The sequence below is a fragment of the Chionomys nivalis genome, chromosome 20 (genome assembly GCF_950005125.1).
Source record: "Chionomys nivalis chromosome 20, mChiNiv1.1, whole genome shotgun sequence".
NCBI classification, from domain to species: domain Eukaryota; kingdom Metazoa; phylum Chordata; class Mammalia; order Rodentia; family Cricetidae; genus Chionomys; species Chionomys nivalis.
The window spans coordinates 31,792,985-31,812,288 of NC_080105.1; the positions used below are offsets into that span (position 1 = coordinate 31,792,985).

At 41.4% G+C, this 19,304-nt stretch overlaps 1 protein-coding gene across 30 annotated transcripts in view; it reads right to left on the minus strand.

The window, feature by feature from the left end:
- Positions 1-8,310: 8,310 nt before the first annotated feature.
- Sorbs2 (sorbin and SH3 domain containing 2) overlaps positions 8,311-19,304 on the minus strand; it is a 190,283-nt gene continuing 179,289 nt past the window's right edge. For 25 of the 30 annotated variants that reach the window (XM_057752497.1, XM_057752496.1, XM_057752495.1 and 22 more), the window contains 3 exons: positions 16,218-16,267; positions 10,851-10,957; positions 8,311-8,771 (listed from right to left, as the gene is read on the minus strand). In XM_057752497.1, the coding sequence (XP_057608480.1) occupies positions 8,710-8,771; positions 10,851-10,957; positions 16,218-16,267 (219 nt within the window). In that variant the 3' untranslated portion in view covers positions 8,311-8,709. Of the gene's footprint in view, positions 8,772-10,850; positions 10,958-16,217; positions 16,268-16,895; positions 16,986-19,304 lie in introns of all 30 variants that reach the window. The other 5 variants (XM_057752488.1, XM_057752506.1, XM_057752512.1 and 2 more) reach the window with 3 other exon arrangements.

Below are 19,304 nucleotides of genomic sequence, written 5' to 3' on the forward strand. Positions count from 1 at the left end.
TCATAGTCTCTCTCTTTTAAAAATTCTTTGAACTTCAAATAGAGTTTTTCAAATGCTGAATTCTGTGGCAATCTTCAAATTATACAACATTGCGAGTCTTCACACAGCCATGGATGGAAAAGGCTCTGCCATTTTCATATTTGAAGCTGATTCGATGATCCCTTGTTGTTGCTTTAAGATGTGTCCCTACAGGGAAGAACTACAGCTCCTGATGTAGGAAAGTTATGCGTGATTTCATTTAGAAAACTGACCATTTCATCTATGTATCATCTGGCTTGGGAAGTATGCCAGGGTTGTCAATACAGCTGTCTTGCAATTTATCTTTGACAGTGAAGGAAATACCATACCCATGAGGGCATGAGCAGATGTCTGTTAAGCTTTCTGCCATATCATTTGACAGCTGACCAAAGGCTTGAGGATGTGTGTGTTTGTGTTGGGTGGTCAGGAGGTCTGCATAGCAGCGATCCAGAATTCCTAAGCACCGTGAGACTTAAGCCATCAGTAAGCAGAAAGAGGAAAGCATGGTAGAAACAGATAAAAAAAATATTTTAGGGACCTAATTACAAATTTGACCAACTAGTACTCATGTGTTCCTAGAGAGTTGGGCAAAGATAATCTTGCCAGTTCCCACTCATTTGCTAAAAGAGTAAGAGAAAAATGCCAATAATTCTAGGGGAAGCTTATGGATAAGTTTCTAACAACAGGTTAAGTTTGTATAGGAGCGGTTAGTGGTGGGCTTTCTTGTTTAAGAAAAAAGTGAGAAATTCTTATGTCCCCAGTGTGACCTATAAAGACACAGCGGGTTCTGAATAGATTGGCGTTTATGTGTGCGCCCTTTCATTTTGAATTACACGTGCTTTATTGATGCTGAGTCATCAGGAGGAGAATTGTCTTTGGTATTAAAGAAAAAAAGTTACGTCTTAACTGTGCCTACGCTACTGAGTCTCAGTACTTAGCAGTAATGCCAGTGGCATTCATACAGGTACTGTCAAGGCAGAGAGCCCTGAATGCCGAGTTTTAGTGGAATTTGGTCTTAGTGACCCATTCTTTGTATGAAAGCTCATCTGTTAAAAAATGGTATTGTTCCAAATCTAGACTAATGTCTTTAGACGATGTGAAAAACGAGTGGTGTCATTTGCAGTGTTTCACAGACGCTCTCTAAACCAACTCTGAATATCTATGCCCATCTAATCCTGAGACCTGATACTGATTGAAGAATAGCCAGCTGGCAATCAAAAATACACATAATTCCTTGCTATTCTCCCCAAGGCAACTTTTCTGGGACAGGAGTCTAACTACTTTTTTTGTTTGTTTGTTTTGTTTTTCGAGACAGGGTTTCTCTGTGGTTTTGGAGCCTGTCCTGGAACTAGCTCTTGTAGACCAGGCTGGTCTCGAACTCACAGAGATCCGCCTGCCTCTGCCTCCCGAGTGCTGGGATTAAAGGCGTGCGCCACCACCGCCCGGCTTTCTATCTAACTACTTTATAGTTCATCATGACCCTGTCTGTGTTTTCACACTGGTAAGGAGTACTGATATTTTACGATTATCCAATGTAATACTTGTATCCAATATTTGCAATTGCTTGTAATATTTCATCTCACTTGGATGCTTCCTATGTAATGTGCATGGTATCGGTGCTCAAAGTCGCACTTGTGAATGGGATCATTCAACAGACAACCCACTGTTTCAGTGCCATCCTCTGTTGCTTGTGGAATGGAAATTTTGAGTACTGATCATCCTCTCTTGAGGCCTTTCTGAATGTTCATTTGAGTTCACCGTGTAAGCAAATGATGGAGAACACAAAGTGAAACAAAGGGGATCAAATAGTCTGATCTTAGGGAGTAGGGGTTGCTTGACTAGAGAACCTGAAACAGCCTGAAGTATTAAGGGGTGAGCTCAAGGTACCCATTTCCTGCTACTTCTTTGCTTCTTCAGCATATAGCCCTTTAATTTGTGTGTGTGCACGTACCTGTGTGTGCTCTTGGTATAGAAGCTTAGGTATCTTCTTCCTCAGTCAGTATTTGCTTCACATCACATTTTCCCTCCCTCCCTCCCTCCCTCCCTCCCTCCCTCCCTCCCTCCCTCCCTCCCTCCCTCTGTCCCTCCCTCCCTCCCTCCCTCCCTCCCTCCCTCCCTCCCTCCCTCCCTCCCTCCCTCCCTCCCTCTGTCCCTCCCTCCCTCTGTCCCTCCCTCCCTCTGTCCCTCCCTCCCTCTCGCTTTCTTTCTTTTTTGAGAATCTCTCACTGAACCTGGAACCTATAGCTTACCAATTGGCTAGGTTGCCTGAGTTGCAGAGAACCTGCCTCACCAGCTTGCTGCCTCATGGACGCTAGAGATCTGAACTCAGCTCTTCTTCCTTGGACCCATTGAGTCATCTTCGTAGCCCTCAGTATGCTCTGCATGTCTTTTCTTAGTTAAGCAGTTCTGACTTAGGTACAGTTCTCATTGAGGGCATTGCCATTATGGAAAAAGAATATGTGAAGTAAGTTTGGTACATTAAATGGAATGTCCATTTCCTCCATAAGATTCACATGTTAATCCCCACTATAATATTCTATGGAAATGGGGCCTTTTGGAGTTGGGGGGGATAATTGGAGTAGAGGTATTAGAAATGACAATGATGCCCAATGAAAGGGGGACTGAGAGCTCCCTTCCTTCTCCAAGAGTGGACACAGAAAGGAGATGGCCATCTATGAGGAAGGGCACCCTCTCAGACATCAAATCTGCTGGTGCTTTGACCTTGAACTTAGCCCTCTTCTAAGACACTTTGCAGAGAGGAATGTTTACCTGTAGACATTATCCAGCTGCCATTTTTCATGTCTCCTTAGTTACCTTCCCTTTCCTGACTACATTCCATCCTTACGTCCAGAAGACAGGAGGCTGGCTGTGCTCTGCCAGGGGAGCTGAGCAGAAGATGTCCACTCACTAATTCAGGATTGAATCAGCTTTGCCCAGTATGATTTATAATACAAATCCCCCTTAAACATCGGAGTTACGCTAAGGCGGAATTTCTGATCCTCAGCAGTAGGGCTAGTTAGCTAAATGCTCCTTTGTCGTAGAGGCCTTTGTGTGCATTGTGGGACATTGTCAGCATTCTTGGCCTTGTGAGAAATTATCAGCATCCTTGGTCCATGCACACACTAGATGACAAGAGCATTACATTTTGATCATTACAAATGTCCCTCTACCTTGCCAAATGTCCCGATCTTCCAAGTGAGATGAATCATGGAAGCACATAAAAATATTTTACTTCTAACTTTTCTGTGATGCTTCCCCCCACCCCAAATAAGTTGTTATCTGTTCTGGCAGTATTGATTCAGAACTTGTGCCCTTTGTACCTCCCAGGAGTTTGGCTGTTACACCAAACTGCTCTGTGGTGTCCACATTTATCAACTTAATGTTTTCCTTCAGCCATCACTTAGCTGGAAAGATGCCTAATGTGTGTAGGGCAAGATAAATTTTCTTTTTCCTCACGTTTCCTTCCCTTCCTTGATAAGGTCTTCAGATTCCATTGGGTTTTATACCTAGTTATAACCGAGCCATTCTTGACCTTGGAAATTTGTGTTGATTCCCATTTTATGAATCCTGATGACCAAAGTCGACTTTTCTTCTTTTCTTTATAGAAGTTGTTAATGTCCAATTCACTTAATCAATTGACTCTAGAGTCTCACTCAAGGAGAGTTGAAGAATGTAAGAGTGTGTTCAGTTGACTGCACATGCTTATGAGCACACTGGATGTACATGTTCTCTCTCTCTCCCTCCCTTCCTCATCCCTCTCTCTCCCTCTCTTTCTCCCTCTCTCTCCCTCCCTCCCTCCCTCCCTCCCTCCTTTCCTCCTCATGTCTCTCTCTCTCCCTCCCCCCCTCACACACACACATATGAAAATACTCTGGAGAGATATGTTTCAAAGCTTGATACTCAAGTGTCATTTGTAATGTTTCCTCCTTGTGCACCTTCATATTTTTCTTCTTTTTTGGACAATAAATGTCTAATGATTGTTAAATTTAAAAAATTAAAAATGCTTTAGGGAGTCATTCTCAAGCTCTTGCAATATAATGCAAGACTTGACACCTGTCTAAGGGTGTTAATAGCAACAAGAGTTTGGCTGAAATGGCATTTATTTTTAGAAGAGACAAGGATGACTGAGTCACCCATCATATTTTAGGGGGAAGGATGAAACAAGAAACCCCCAAGGAACAGGTGAAGATTTGCTAGACTGATTTCTGTCCTGTGTTCCGAGTTTTATGGGTCAAGATATATGTATGTGTATGAGCTCAGATGGAACTTTCCTGAGCTCCCAGGGGGCCAAATTTAGCAGTGAGCTAAGGCTCTGAGCCACAGAGAGCGTCACCCTGCTGAGAATGGCTAGTGTATCCCGAGGCTGTGTGTATTTAAAAGCTGTCCAGCGAGTACTCTGTGTTCCTAGAGCATGTTGGGTTTGCTGGTCTCCAAGTGGCTTGAATACCAAACACTTCCCTGAAGCTCCATTGGCTGCTGAGCTGGCTCCCAGAGCCTCGGTGAATCAGAACTCATAGTTACTGTGTAGTTTTAGAAGCCAGAGAGAGCTTTTCTCAGGAGATACTTTAGTACCCTTTCTCATCACATGTGCATAGTAAGATGCTGTTAGGAGGAGCTTGCCATGGCAACGTGTCTGTGAATGGTGAATGAGGAAGAGTGGATGGATGGAGACAGACAGTGATGTGCTGTCACCAAGTCTGGGCGATACAGAAGGCAGCATGCAGGCTTGGGAGGGAGCTCCATCAGGTTCCAAATCCATCTTCTACCACATGCTACCCCACTGCACACATAACAAAGGAGCCTCTCAGCCTCTTGCAGCCTTCACTTCCTCATCTGACGAGTGAGTGGGCACAACATAGACTTCGTTCTAATTTCACTGTGATGATAAGGACCTAGCTCGGTGTGTAGCAGCACTTAACTTTCCCTTCTCTCTGGTCACTTTCCAGGTCTGTGGCTGACAATGAGCACCCGTCACAAACGTTCACAAACTGATTTCTGAGAAGAGACAGAGAGGAAGCATTTCAGTAGTGGGAGGAGAGGAAAGCTGAGGGTGCCACACACACATTTACACACCAAGAGAAAACAAACATGTCTGCCAGTTTTCACTGACGAAAGCAAGAAAATGAACTTAAAAATGATGTATAGTTTTCTTCTAATACAAAATGGAAAAAAAGGAATTTGGGGGGAGAATAACATTTCATTTAATTAAGGTTCAAAGTTAGAGATCCTATTGTCAAACTGATGGCCACTGTTCTCTGTACAAACCATTTGTAGCTGAGAGGACATCCAATATCAGAAAGCAGACCGAATTTGTTCCATAAGCAAATAATGAATTTGTTCCATGAGCAAATCCCTACTGTGGAACATTTTACTTCTAAGGCCAATCTCCACTTGTGCTCTGACCCTCTATCAGTGAGGAGTACATGATTTGAAAACATAATTGATACCCAAACAATCCTTAAAGAGCTACCATCTGGAGAGGAGGCTGAAATAATTCTTTAAATAAATGGACTCTGAGATGCTGTCAGAGTACTTAGTCTTTTGTAACCAGATGATTCTCTTAATAATATCCTCCTTTGTAGCCGAAATCTGGAAAAGAGTGGGAAGAAATTATCAGGCCACACAAACTGACCACCTACAAAGAGAGATCAAGGAGTAAGCAGATATGAAAGTCGGCAGTCACGTAAACAGATCCTCCCAGCTTTTGACCAAGTAAGGAAAGGACCAGCTAGTTTCCAGTGATGAAGCAACTAAAGCAGGACCTAACATTTGGTGCCTAAACATCAGCATCCCTTCCTGCTAGCCTTCCAATGACCTGGATGGAGAGGTTCAGATGTACAGACTTAAGTGACTGACAGCACTCAGGCAGAAACGGGACTGCTACTTTCTGTGAGGTGTATTCTTCCCACAAGGGAGCACATCTCAGTGGAGAGCTAGAGAGAGTTAGAAGTTATGCAGTGGAATAGAGGAGATCTGAGCTGAAGCAATAAGACTCATTTATGAACTGAGGTCTGGGAGAGGACCTTGTTTCTGACTATTGGACAGATATGAATGTGGGTTGAAACGTATGGATGAAGAAGGGACTGAGATGATTTTAGAAAGAACCCAAGTCCCAGTGGTAACTCTTTGTTATTTGTGTGGCAGAAAGGATGATCCCTCTGCAGCAGTTTTGAAATTCACTCAAAGATCAGTGATGGTAAATTCTTCAGGAGAAGCATTTGAAAGTTCCAAGACAGGTGTTCATAACTTGCAATATTTGTAACTAACTTCTTGGAAAATAGCCAGGTTTGAGGCAGGGATCTTTTGAGATACGTCACTTTGGCCGAGGAGCCATATTTAAGTAAAGAGGGTTTAGCAAGGGGGCTTTGGTGGCTTATTTTTAAAATTCTCCTGAGTTGATGCAAACATGTATTTCTCCATTCACGTGTCAAGGGACCATAGGCCAAGTGTTTCCAGTTGATTTTTTAACTAATACCATGGAATAAGACACAGAATTTACATAAATGCCAAAGAAAAGTAGAAGTACTTTCAAGCAAAATTTATTAGGTATCTACTCAAGAAAAACACAATGACCTTTGCTTTGTAAGAATTCAAAGTCAATGACCTGAAAGCCAGGTATGAATATTTTTTTTCCCTTTTAAAATCAGATACAGAGAGTAGAAACAGCAAATTTTCTTAAATAGAACAGGCAGCAAAGTTGAAGGTTTGTTTTCATAAATGGTGTGAAAAAGAAGTAGTCATTCATCAGCAAAGCTGCACGTGACTGGCTGACTGCCAATCCCAAGTTTTCCTAACAGAAAGCTGGTCGTGAGCTGGCGAGTACAGTGAGCTTCTCAAAGGTGTTTTGTCCCTCCCCCTAGTGATGCTCCTCTGCAGCCAGTATCTACGTGCATTTCAGGTTGGATACAAAGATCTTTCCAATTCATAGAATTTTGTGTAGATGTTATCTTCCAGATTCATACTAGCCTGTGATCTGTGAAGAGAGCCTCAAGGGAGACCTGCCGGGAGAGTTTAAACTTAGTTTAACTGCAGGATAAAGACCAAATTGGGAAACCCCCATTTTCTGAACAAGTAAATAGTCTGTACAAAAAAAAAAAAGAACAAACATATATACAAAATGCTGGAGTCTACATGTTATGTGAGATCAAGCATTGCCCACGGAGGAAAGCCATAAAAAGTTTTGTCTATAAGGTGCTAAAGATTCAAAGACAAACAGGTCTTATGCAAATTCATTTGAAATACAAAGCTAAGTCTCAGAGTATGTGGAACCCAGGCACTGTGAATCCATTAAATCTTTCAGGTTTGGTATCATTTTGTGGAACTGTTTGGGGGCAGGAAATACAACCTGAATGATTTAACCATTATTTCTAAAATCGCCTCATTATTTCTAGGAAGTATTTTACACACACCAGAAAAATCAGGCTCAACATATATATTCCTGCCTGCAAGTGGAGTCAGGATTCTGGGTTTCATAGAAGAAAAATAATTATTGTAGTAAAAATAATTGTATTGATCATAGTCCTTGCTAAAGCCAGCCTTAACACTCAGGATGCTCCCGAGGTACTCCATAAAATAATGTGGGATTCCTTTACATGTCCATAAAATGTACAGCATAGCATATGATTTATATCTCCTTATGTGTAAGTGTACACGCAGTGAAACCCACTATGGGTGTTACTTCCATCTCTTTGCCTCTCTTACTAACACTGCTTTTTAAGTTTTAACAGATAAATAAAACACTAAGAGCTCATTGTTCATGATGCTGATGATTACATTTTAATATAAAACAGCAATGCAAATTTACAACACGATTTGTCCCGCAGTGTGTCTAAACCTTCGTGATAGTCATGGTAGTGACCAACGGCTTCTTAATCACTCACTGTTTGCTCTTCTAATAAGTACACAAAAAATGTGCAGGATAAGATTCCTGGGTGAGAACTTGATGCGGTCAACAGAAATCACAGCCGTCCCAGTTAACCTTCCTACTCGCTCTAGATTTTATAAATCACTGTGCATAAAACAATACATAAGAAGTGCAGGCAAACAATAGTTGAAGTATAGTTGTTATACAGTGTAAACCAGGGCACTAGGCAAACTCGTGAAAGGAAAACACACTGCCAAGCTGAGGGTTAAAATGCAAACCACAGCATTTCAGCAAACAGTCTGGTTCCTGAGCACAGAACACCTTCTAGGGAGGGGAAATACAGCCGTGATGAGACCAGCCAGTCTCCTAGAGAGTCTCTTTTCTTTCTTTTTTTCTTCTTCCTTTCTTTCCTTTCCTTCCTTCCTTTCTTTCTTTCTTTCTTTCTTTCTTTCTTTCTTTCTTTCTTTCTTTCTTTCTTTCTTTCTTTCTTTCTTCCTCTCCTCTTTTTTTCCTGCCTTAACTCTTCCACTCTTTTTAATTATGATGACTTTCATTCTGATTCCATACACAGAGATTTTTAAAGTTCAGGGCAGAAAGCAGGAAACCGCATTGATGCGGGTGTAAGTTTTGCCACATTTCCCTATAAGCGCCCAGCCTCCCTAAGGCTCACAGCAGTAGTTGCTGCTGGTGATTTGGTGGCGGCAGGTGGAGATGGCAATGGCCTTTGGGAAACCATAAGGCATGACAGCGGCAGGCCTGCTGGGATGTTCCAGGTGAGTTGTGCGGATGTGTGACTGAAATGCAGAGTAAATGAGGAAGAAGGCGGTTCACAGCCTCTTGACATAGTTTCCGGGAAAAGTCCCAAAGAATTTGGTTCTTCTCGAAGTTCCTGAAAACAGAAGCCAACAAATGAAAAGGTGTGTAACAGCAATGATGTCAGGTACTAACTAGGTCTGCTTGAGGAATTGCCTTCTCTAAGGGTTCACTGAGAGAGCAAGCCCTAAATAGTTTGGGAAGAAGCATAGAGAACTCACTTGAGGATAGGAAAAAGAGAAAGCAGGCAGGTTGATTGTCTTGCCTGATGTCATCATTGTTACATTTGCTTAAGGGGTCAATTTCTATCACAGGGAGCTACATGAGGAAGCCCAGCCTCCTAGTCTAGAGAGAAGACAACTGGGCAGGGAGCTGGGTGGCGGGACTCAGGTCCCCACAATGCCATACAAGGACTAAGAGGTAACGGTGAGACTTACAGTGGACGAGATGCGAGTACCGGATGCACACACAGAGGAACAGGAGGCTTCCTCTGCAGTGCCACACGGCCACCACATGGACATTGCCATTGTCACAAGTGTTACAATCTCATGCTTAGTGCTACCTCACTCACAGAGAAAGCACAGTTACACTTCTGAACAAAATATAGACTTCTGAGCAATTTAAAAATCACTATTTTTTTTTTCAAAGTAGAAGATTGGCTGATTCTCGCGTGGGCATGTGGGTTGGGGTGCAGCCACTGAGAATGGCTTCTAACAAGGGCAGTTAAGTTGAGTGCACATATGGCTTTTCTTATTGTCTCTTTTGTCTCAGATGCCACAGTTCTTGGATAATGCCTATAAAGTCTATACAATAAGTTCTTTTGTATTTTAGAATAGAAGGTTGGGTAGGGCCTCTAAAATTTCATTTCTCATTAACATTCTTAAATTCACTGGCTTGTCTACAACCCCTGAAAATCATATATTCTCTTCTTGTATATGGAGATTAAGGGAAATAATAGGATCTAAGGCATGTGTCTGCCCACGTGACCTCAGTTCTTTCCTTACCTCACCGCTGCTGGACAAGTCTAAAGAAAGATTCCATTCCCACATTTTTATTCTATGTGTATAGTGGTTTGCCTGGATGCCTGTCTGTGCTTCGCATGTACACAGTGCTTACTGAGGCCAGAATGGGTGTCAGATGCTCCTGGAACTGGAGTCATGGACAGCTAATAGCCACCGTATGGGTGCTGAGAGTGGAACCCAGGTCATCCTAACTCTCCAGACTCTCCAGCCCTCCCAGCCCCTTTCCTTTGTGTCTGGGTGGACACTTCTGTCTACCAGGATTTTCTTAGAAGACCTCATGTCATCTCCTCCTCATCTCCTTGCTCTTCTGCTTCCTCCACCTCTCTTTCTGTTCTGGGCACCAGACAGTGGAGCAATGGCAGATGTAAGCATGTACTCCCTGGCTGAGCTTCCGGTCTCTGAGATGGTAACCCTAGGCTTGCCTTTGCAGCGGCGACAAAGGTAGTTCTCGCCTCTACTAACTGAAGCTCAGGAGGACCTAGACTTTTAGGACTGGCTATAGCAGTCCTAGCAAATGGGTCAGCTTCCTTTCCCTCTTACTCCCCATCCAATAACATTTCTCCTATTGACAGCTAACATTTTCCGCCAAACAGAGCAAAAATATTTCCCACATGGGAACATTTAGTGTTTCTGTAATTGTCATTATGACATCACAGCCATTGCTAATTGGTGCTATTTAAAGAAATTTTCCTAGTTGGGTTGAAAATTAAACTAGCAGAAAATCGCATATCTCCACAGCAGTAAATGCTATACTTTATTAAAATGCAGTGACTTTGGGATGTATAGCACACCTATATATACCACAAATTCAAAGAGAGACTGACATTTGCAGTGGACTACAAAATGAGCAAATTTAAACAAACAACGAAACAGTCAGACGTGTCCAGAGTGAATGACAGAACAGTTAGATGTGTCCAGAATAAATGATGGAGTGAATGACGGAACAGTCAGACGTGTCTAGAGTGAATGATGGAACAGTCAGACGTGTCCAGAGTGAATGACGGAACAGTAAGACATGTCTAGAGTAAATGATGGAACAGTCAGACGTGTCCAGAGTGAATGACGGAACAGTAAGACATGTCTAGAGTAAATGACGGAACAGTCAGACGTGTCTAGAGTAAATGAGCACATACCCACAAACCATCCGTCATCACACTTCTCCATGACATCCACGACATCGCTCTCTCTGAGCTCCAGCTCGTCTTCATTCCTAGGAGTATAGTTATACAGAGCCTGAAACCTTAAACAGGACAGATGGGCGTGTTTATTTCATATTGTCATCAAGTTATAGAAGTTAGTGTAACAGTTATTTCAGCTCTAACATGTCTATTTCTACATTCTAATATGTAGTGTTAGGCATGTTCAGTCTCTGCTAAGCATGTAAAGCCAACAGAGACATGCAGAGTCTCATGGGAATCAGGCCACTTTAACCATACTTCAAAACGTACTGTGAAAATATTCAGAAAAGATTATAATATTCACAATATTTGTAGGCCAGACCTGCATTTCAATTGTCTAGACATATGTTTTGTCATTCGGTGCTACATAGCAATATAGAATAATATTGGCATAAATGGTATTCGTATTGTACAGCCCATTAAGAGGGGTCATGGAGTTAGCTAGCCATAACCAGAAACAAATAAGGAAGGCTCAAAAAAAGAATTCTCAAGTGGTTCTAAATTGAGTTGTGAAAAATGTTTCCGACACACACTTTTTAAAAAATTTTTTATTTTATTTTATTTTGTTTGTATTTTGAGACAGGCTTTTCTATGTAGCTTTGGAGCCTGTCTTGGAACTCACTCTGTAGATCAGGCTGGCCTCGAACTCCCAGAGATCTGCCTGTCTCTGCCTCCCAAGAGCTAGGATTAAAGGCATGCACCACCATTTTGTAAATGATGCGGGAATTATTATAAATGGAAGACTATATGCTTATCACAGGTGTTTTAAAGAAGATTAGTTTAATATATGAATCAGGATGTGAAGTATGAAGACTTTGTGCATTTTGCCTATGACCTTGAATCATTGGTGAGGCTGTATGTGCAGTCATCCCTGACTTGGCTCAACTAATAGATCACGCTCTTTAAAAAAGGTGCATGGGAAAAACTTTGGTTGAGCTAGAGACTCTCCTTTCAAACAGCCATATGCGAGAAAGAATTCCGAACAGAATGCCACCATTTTGTTTTCCTTGTCTGAACTCTGATAGATGGTGACGTTGATCTGTAACGTGTTTGAATACTGAATCCATTTGACATTGACTTTTGTGACTACTAAATTTTGTGTCTATTAGAATGGACCAGCACTTGGGAAAGTAAAGACTGACATTTTACAGGCTAAGAAAGCTGGGTAGAATTTGGTATGCAGTTAATGGGAAATTTTCATATCATTCGTCTGTCACTGGTATAATCATAGGATTAAGAGGACTGGTAAATTTGTTTTCATTGCTTTTTATAACATAAAAATGTAAATTGTGCAAATGTAAGAAAACAATAACAACATTCTGAGGCACTTTGGATTTATTTTGGGCAACCATTAAAAAGTAGGTGATACTGAATTCTACTTTGGAACAAGAATGCTTTACTTCTAATTACTTTATCAAGTCAGAAACATCATATTTTGGCAGAATAACCTGGTGCTTGAATCCAAACATTGTGCTATAATTGTGCACCTACTTCACTGGCTCCCTCTCTGCTCCTGTGTGTCTCCTGATCGTGGGATACAGATAAAGTTGGCTGCTGCAGGGAGTTGTAGGAAAGAGCTTTGCCTTTCTGTAAAAACCATTACCTTCCCCAGCCTGTGGTACCCAAACCTGAAATCCCCACATTAGAGATTTCTTCCCTAGTTAATAATGTTCCCATCTTGTAAGCAATTTTAGCCATTTTTATTCTTTGCGCCCTTTGCAGTTCTCTGAGGTTTTTTGTTGGGAAAAAACTTCAGCTTCTGGTCACAGAGAGAAATAGAGGCAGACCCTAGATGTGGCAAGAAAGCCTGGCAGGGGCCACCTCCCTAGGATGTTTGCCTGGGGCCAGCCCTAGGAGAAGAGGAAAACCATTTTGTCGTTCATGTGTTGTTTAGCGTCTGAGGCGGTTGGGAAGAGAATGATGGAATTTTGGATGTTCAGAAGGAAGGGGATTTCAGCAAGGCCCCTTGTCCATTCTTGAGCTTGAGGGACACGGTCATCCCTGGCTGTTGTGATGATGGATGTAGTCTGCGCAGGCCCTTTGGGAAAGTGGGTTCTTTCTGAGCTTCTCAGCCTCTCCAACTTACTGAGGCCTATCTCCAACCACTGACAGGCCTACTTAAGGCCACAAACTCCAGCCACTTGAAGACTCTGAGGGTCCCCAGAGCTAACAAACTAGAATTGGCGTGGACTCCCAGCTCATTTTTATATAATGCAAGCCAAGTATGCTTGTCAGAATTCATTTACCATAGCGGTTTAATTAGATCAAAAAAAAAAAAAACCCAAACTGTTTTTATGGAAATAAAAAACAAACCTTCCTGGAAATCCTTCTACCTCTGCTGGTTTTCAAAATCAGTGTTGCATGACAGGAAATGCAGCCCAATTAGAATTTTTTTAAAAATGCTGCTCTGAAATATGTTGGTAATAATGGGGTCAGGATTGCCTCAAAAATAAATTTGTCACTTAAAAGTGCTGAGCCAAACTCCAAACTATAACCTATTGTCCTTAAACTTCTATTGTCCCAAAACTGAACTGTAGTAATGTGGCATAGGTTTCTACTTTTGCTTCCCAAAGTATTTTTATAAATATATGCAATTAGCTAACTTTCCACAATCCCTCCAATCAAGGCAGCAATGAAACATAGATTTGATAAAGAATGACATCGAAAGCAAGGCTTGGAAGTGTATTATTCTTCCTGCCTGTGGGCTCTGTGATATTGGGATAGCCCAATGAGCCCAGCTGCATGTGACATAACAAAGTACAGGAGCACAACTTGTTCCTAGGCCTCAAATGCTGTTTAACAGAACACAGCAGCGATGCCATCGCCCTAGACGGCTCTGGAGAGTATTTTTTGTGATGTGATCCTATCACTGTTTGCACACGTAAAAGAGCAACAGAGACACCATTACAAGTCACTCTTAAAGTCTTCCAATTTGGTGAAGTGTTTCAGTGACTATTACTTCTAACCTAGTCTGTTTGGGACAAAGATGTCTTCAGAGGCATGCCTTCCTGGCCACACTGTGAGAGGCACTTTCAGAGAGAGAGAGATATGTTCTGAAGAACCTGTTTCTAACCATGAAGAATAAGGAGGGACTCTTGGTGCAGAAAACACCAGTCCCACGCCAGGGCCTGCCCACAAAGAGCCTTCGGTCAGCATGTCTCTCACCAAGTGAGCAGAGCTGGGTCAGAAGGCTCAGGTGCACAAGGAGAGGCTGAGGCAGGAGCCAATAGGAAGTGGATATCCCCAGAGTAACCATTGTAAACTGGGCCAGAGAAAGACAAATGGGGCTCTTAAAAGCGATGCGTGATTCTTGCAGGTTGATTTCACATATGTGCCAGGAAGGAACCTTTGAAAGGGCATGGTCTTGGTGTGGTGGAAATGACATCATGTGTCTGAACAGTAGCAAGTGCTTTAATACTGCTATTTTCAAAAGACATTCTGAAGCGTGGGTTATAATTTTGGAATTATACTGATAGAGATATGAAGAATTTGCATTGGTATGGATCTTGGTCTATTGATACAAATTTTAAGTCAATCCTGTTATATGTATATTTCTGTTCTTGATTAAGGTACTGTGATTGTACAGTTCATTTAAAAATACAGGTTAATAGATAGTCATCTATAATAGTCAAGCTTGTAGTCATGTTAGTTAGGTTTTCTAGATGTACAGAGAGATGTATTTCAGATGGATAGATATTCTTCAAATCTTTCAAAGACTACAGAATATGGCATTTAAAGTGTTTTAATAATGTAGGAATTTTCATAAGAATGAGACACATCTGTTCCTGGCAGCACCAATCTACTTCAAGAGGATGATGGGCACTGAAGAGGTTCCTCATGGAGTTTGTTAGCCATTTGGGCAAGAAACTGCTCTTGCCTGGACTGTTTGATGTTATGCTGTACAAACTGGACATGCAGGACCCACAGAAAAATGACTGCAGAAGCTGCCTAAAGAAGGTGAAACAATCCTTCAGGGTTCCTGCTTCATGAAAGAGTTTTCCAGACATTCTGCAGGGCACAGAAGAAAGTGACTGACAAACTGCTAATATAGAAATTTCCTGCTTCATGGAAAAATATGCTGGATACTATGGGCCAGAAGGCTGAAGATGGGTGCCCGCAACATTACAGAAGAACTTTGGGTGACTGTCTAGGCAGGAAGATGTCTTTGTCAATTCTAGAGTTTTAGAAGTTGTTTCCAATGTACTTCCTGTTTACTTAGGTTATGTTTTATCCTTCTGGAGTCTTTGATGGAGTTGAAGAATAGGTAGTTATAGTTTTATTTATGATAAAAGATAAAGCAGATATAAATATTGTAACTGTAATTCCTGCTTGATACCTATTTTGTTGTATGTAATCTTGCTATGTTTTTATTTAGACAGAAAAGGGGAGGTGATGTAGGATTCCCCTCTGTATGCTATGAATACCATTGGTTAATAAAAAGTTGCTTTGGGCCTATAGACAGGGCAGAATAGAGCTAGGCAAGAAAACTAAACTGAATGCTGGGAGAAAGATGGCGGAGTTAGGGAGAAGCCTTGTAGCCATCACTGGGAACAGATGCCTCCACTGGAGCCTGGTAAAACTTTGTCAGTAGGCCATGACCTCGTGGTGATGCACAGATCAATGGTGATGGGTTAGTTTAGGATATAATAGTTAGCCAGAAATATGCTTAAGCTATTGGCCAAACACTATTGCAAATAATATAGTTTCTAAGTGTTTATTACGAAACTGAGCAGGACAGAAACCTTCACCAACACTATACTACTGAGGCAGAGCTTAGGTATACTTTTGAAGTATTCAAATAGGTGGAAAACCAATGTTAGGGCATGGTTTTGTCTGTCTTTAAAGCTATGGTTACCAGTTATACATCAAGTAAGGAAGAGATGGATTGGTAGATTGTAGAAGTCATCACAACGCTGGAAGATTTCTCTGTTATTTATTAATTTTATGTATATAAGTGTTTTGCTTGCATGTATAAGTTGTACCCTGTGACTTCCTGATACTCATGGAGGCTAAGAGAAGCTGTTTGATCCCCTGCAACTTGAGTTACAGGTGTTTGTGAGCCCCCATGTGGTTGCCAAGAATTGAACATAGGTCCCCTGGAAGAGCAGCCAGTGCTCTTAACCACTGAGCCATCTCTCCAGCTCTTGCTTTCATTCAAGGATTAGCCCGATCTCATTGATAAAGCAGAACAATGTCTCTTGTTCTGGACATCTCATGGTTCTACCCCTTTCACTTACAGAGTCTATACTCTGTCTGTACACCTGTCATCCATCTCGTGGGCCAGGGTTAGTCTTTGATTTAGAAGGCAGGAAGAATACTTACGGTTCCCCCTGACCTTGAATGTTGTCATGAGTGAACACAGAACGATGTGGCTGAAAGGAAACAATTTTCAGTGTCATCAGGGTTTGAACAGGTATCACTAACAGGTAATTTGGGTAATAGCATGGCAACTGTCTTGACATTTAATATTTCCTGTTGTAAAAAACCAAGAGGAAGGAAAAACAATCCACCAAATTAAGGGTTTCGGTGTGCTTAATAGTTAATTTTGAAGGGTGCTTTCAATTAGAATACCCAAGGTCTAAACTTTGGAACACATCCACAATCTGGTCTCTCCAAGCTTTAAGGGAAAATTGAGTCCCATTGATTTTTCCAAGGTCAGGAATATGGCAAGAACAAAGACATCAAATCACAGGAGCAGGGAGGCTGGACCCCTTCATTCAACCTCACTCTCTAGCGCTCTCTCAAACAAGCAGAAGGAAGACACAGCTAGCAAAACCCACATTCGCTCCGAGCTTTTCCTTGGCAGACGACATTGCCACAAAGGAACAGATGGGAGAAAGTCAACAGCCAGACATCCCATGCTGCATTTGAGGTTCAATTCTCTGCTCTCAACGGGGTCAGGGTCGGGGCAGGGAAGCACATGCAGTTTTTCAAAAGGGAAGACAGAGAACTTCCAGAATAATGCAACAGACAATATCCAGGTAACATATAATGCTTTACCTTAGAAGAGAAATATTGGTAGAAATCCCCAGTGCACTGAACTCTCAAAAGAGTTTCCTTTCTTTTTAAACTAAGCATCAAGACCAGTATCTGTAATAGATACTTATAATATTGGAAATGACGAGCCTCAGCATCCTGTATAGCCACACAAACACTTCAGAGAATGAAACTTAGCACATTTGTTGGATACGGAAACTTAGTGCGATTTACATTGATCGTCTGCAGGTCATGTTTTCTGGAAATAGATGCATTGGACCCGCTACGTTCCAAACATTTTCTGCTAAATGATAGCTGCCTGCTGAGATAACAAGTCTGACAATAACAGAATTTGGTTGTTATTATAGCTGTGTCTCCAGACAGCAGGACCAGAGCTTGGATATGCATAGTTATTACTGATTATCATAACCTAGAAAGATTTCCCCTGAAATTGTCCATAGAAACTTCTGGTCCAGGGATGGGTAGGGAGCCCTGGAGATCCCTTCAGTATGAGTCTGTTGATCAGGCCCCTTCCTAAATTTATCTCCCATCTTCCAATCAATGTTGTCTATTTAGTGCAGATTAAGTATTTTCACTGAGAAAACTTGAAGCTTTAAGTCTATTAATTGGTAGCATTCATTAATAGCATCCCTAGAGAGTTTCTTTTCAACTGAGCATAGAATACATAAATCTAAACCTAAAGAGTGGATGAGAATTACTGACGGCATGAATGATTTACTCCTATAAATAGGTATAAAATTCCTAACAGGATTTAAAATTGTAAAGTGATATTATAAATATAAAATATTAAAAGTATAAATTATATTATTTTTAAGGATAATGAAGACTACGCTGGGTGCATTACCACGCTTTTAATCTCAGTACTCTAGAGACAGTACAGATCCTAGTGAGTTCAAGTCCAGCCCACAAAGGTTACATAGAAAATGCCTGTCTAAAAAAAATAATAATGAAGACCAAACTGTCTTCTAAACATTTTTTTAGATTTTTAATTAAAGAAATCATTAATCAATTTAAATATATGAAGAATCAAGTGTAAGTCATCTATATGTATGTGTTACATTTCCAGCTCCATTCTAACTCCCTGTTAAGTTAAAAATTGAATACCACTTTCAATCAACCTGTTAGTTAACTTAATCTACATGTGAAGGTTATCGTCCATTATTTGGCATTATCATTGGAACTGTACCTGCTCAGTACCTTTGAGTCTCCAGCCTCCAAAATATTTAAATAAGTCATCTCTTTGGCAGTTAGGAAAGCTGGGTGTAGCTCCGAGTGTGGCCAGGGGTCACTTAATTCCTGGGGGTGTGAGCCAGCAAATTCCTAGCTCTTAATCATCTTTCAGAACGTGCATTTCCCCTTGCTTCACATCTTCCCAATCTTGCCCCCCCAGAATCATCAGTTTCCCCAGAGTATCCAGTTTATAATCCTTGATTTTTATCACAGAGACGGTGTATGTCTCATAAAATGTTTTGAAAACATTTAAAAGCTCTTCTTTAATAGAAACCATCCCTGGATGAGCTGATAACTAGAGGCCTGTTTCTTAGGAGAGTTGTGTAATTCCAGAATTGAGTTCATGTCTTTTACAAGGTCTCTGCCGCTAGAGGAACAGTGTGTTAATGGTCATTCATGAATATGTACTTGTTGCTGTTTGGGGGCACTGTCTGCTATCGACTTAGGACATTCAGCTCAGATTCCTCATCCTTCAACCAGTAAGACACAATGAAGATGAATCCTGCCCCCACACGGAGCCCAGAAAGCAACAGATCTCTCACCTGATAGCTTTCCTTTGCCATGTAAAGATTCCTCTCCTCAATCTTATGCACTGAGAAGTCAGAAAATAAGCTAAATATTATGTATCTTAGTCATGTGAAAACCCACAGTGGCGACAACTCAACCTCACTCTGTGCATTGGTTAAACCCTAACCCAAAAGACGTTGGAGGGTTTGCTATGGCAAATTCATGACGAAAAAGGGATGGAAGGACAATATTAATTAGCCCCGCGTCGAATGAGGTATTATGACAGACTAAATGGACTAATGTGGTTAAAGTCGGCATCTGTATTTTGTCTTTAGTATGGAGGTGTGTGATTCCTGTGGGCATTCAAGCAAAGTGCTTCCTCATGCTATCTTTGCTACTGAGTCTGCACTCTATTGCCCCCTAATGGTAAGCAGTGGTAGTTACACGTTAAAAGTTGTTTTTGCCTTTGGCTTGCTGATTAATTGTGAAAAGATTTTCTGAAGCCCACAGGGTAACTTGAAGTAGACAATGATCTGTTTTTCCTACCATGCTGTTCCCTTTCCAGCATTCTCAATTCTCTAGAAGAAATGACTTGCTAGCCGCCAATGTTTTAGGCTAGTGTCCATTTCTATTTTAACGGCTCAGGTGTTTCTGTAACTTCAGGCACATCTGAGG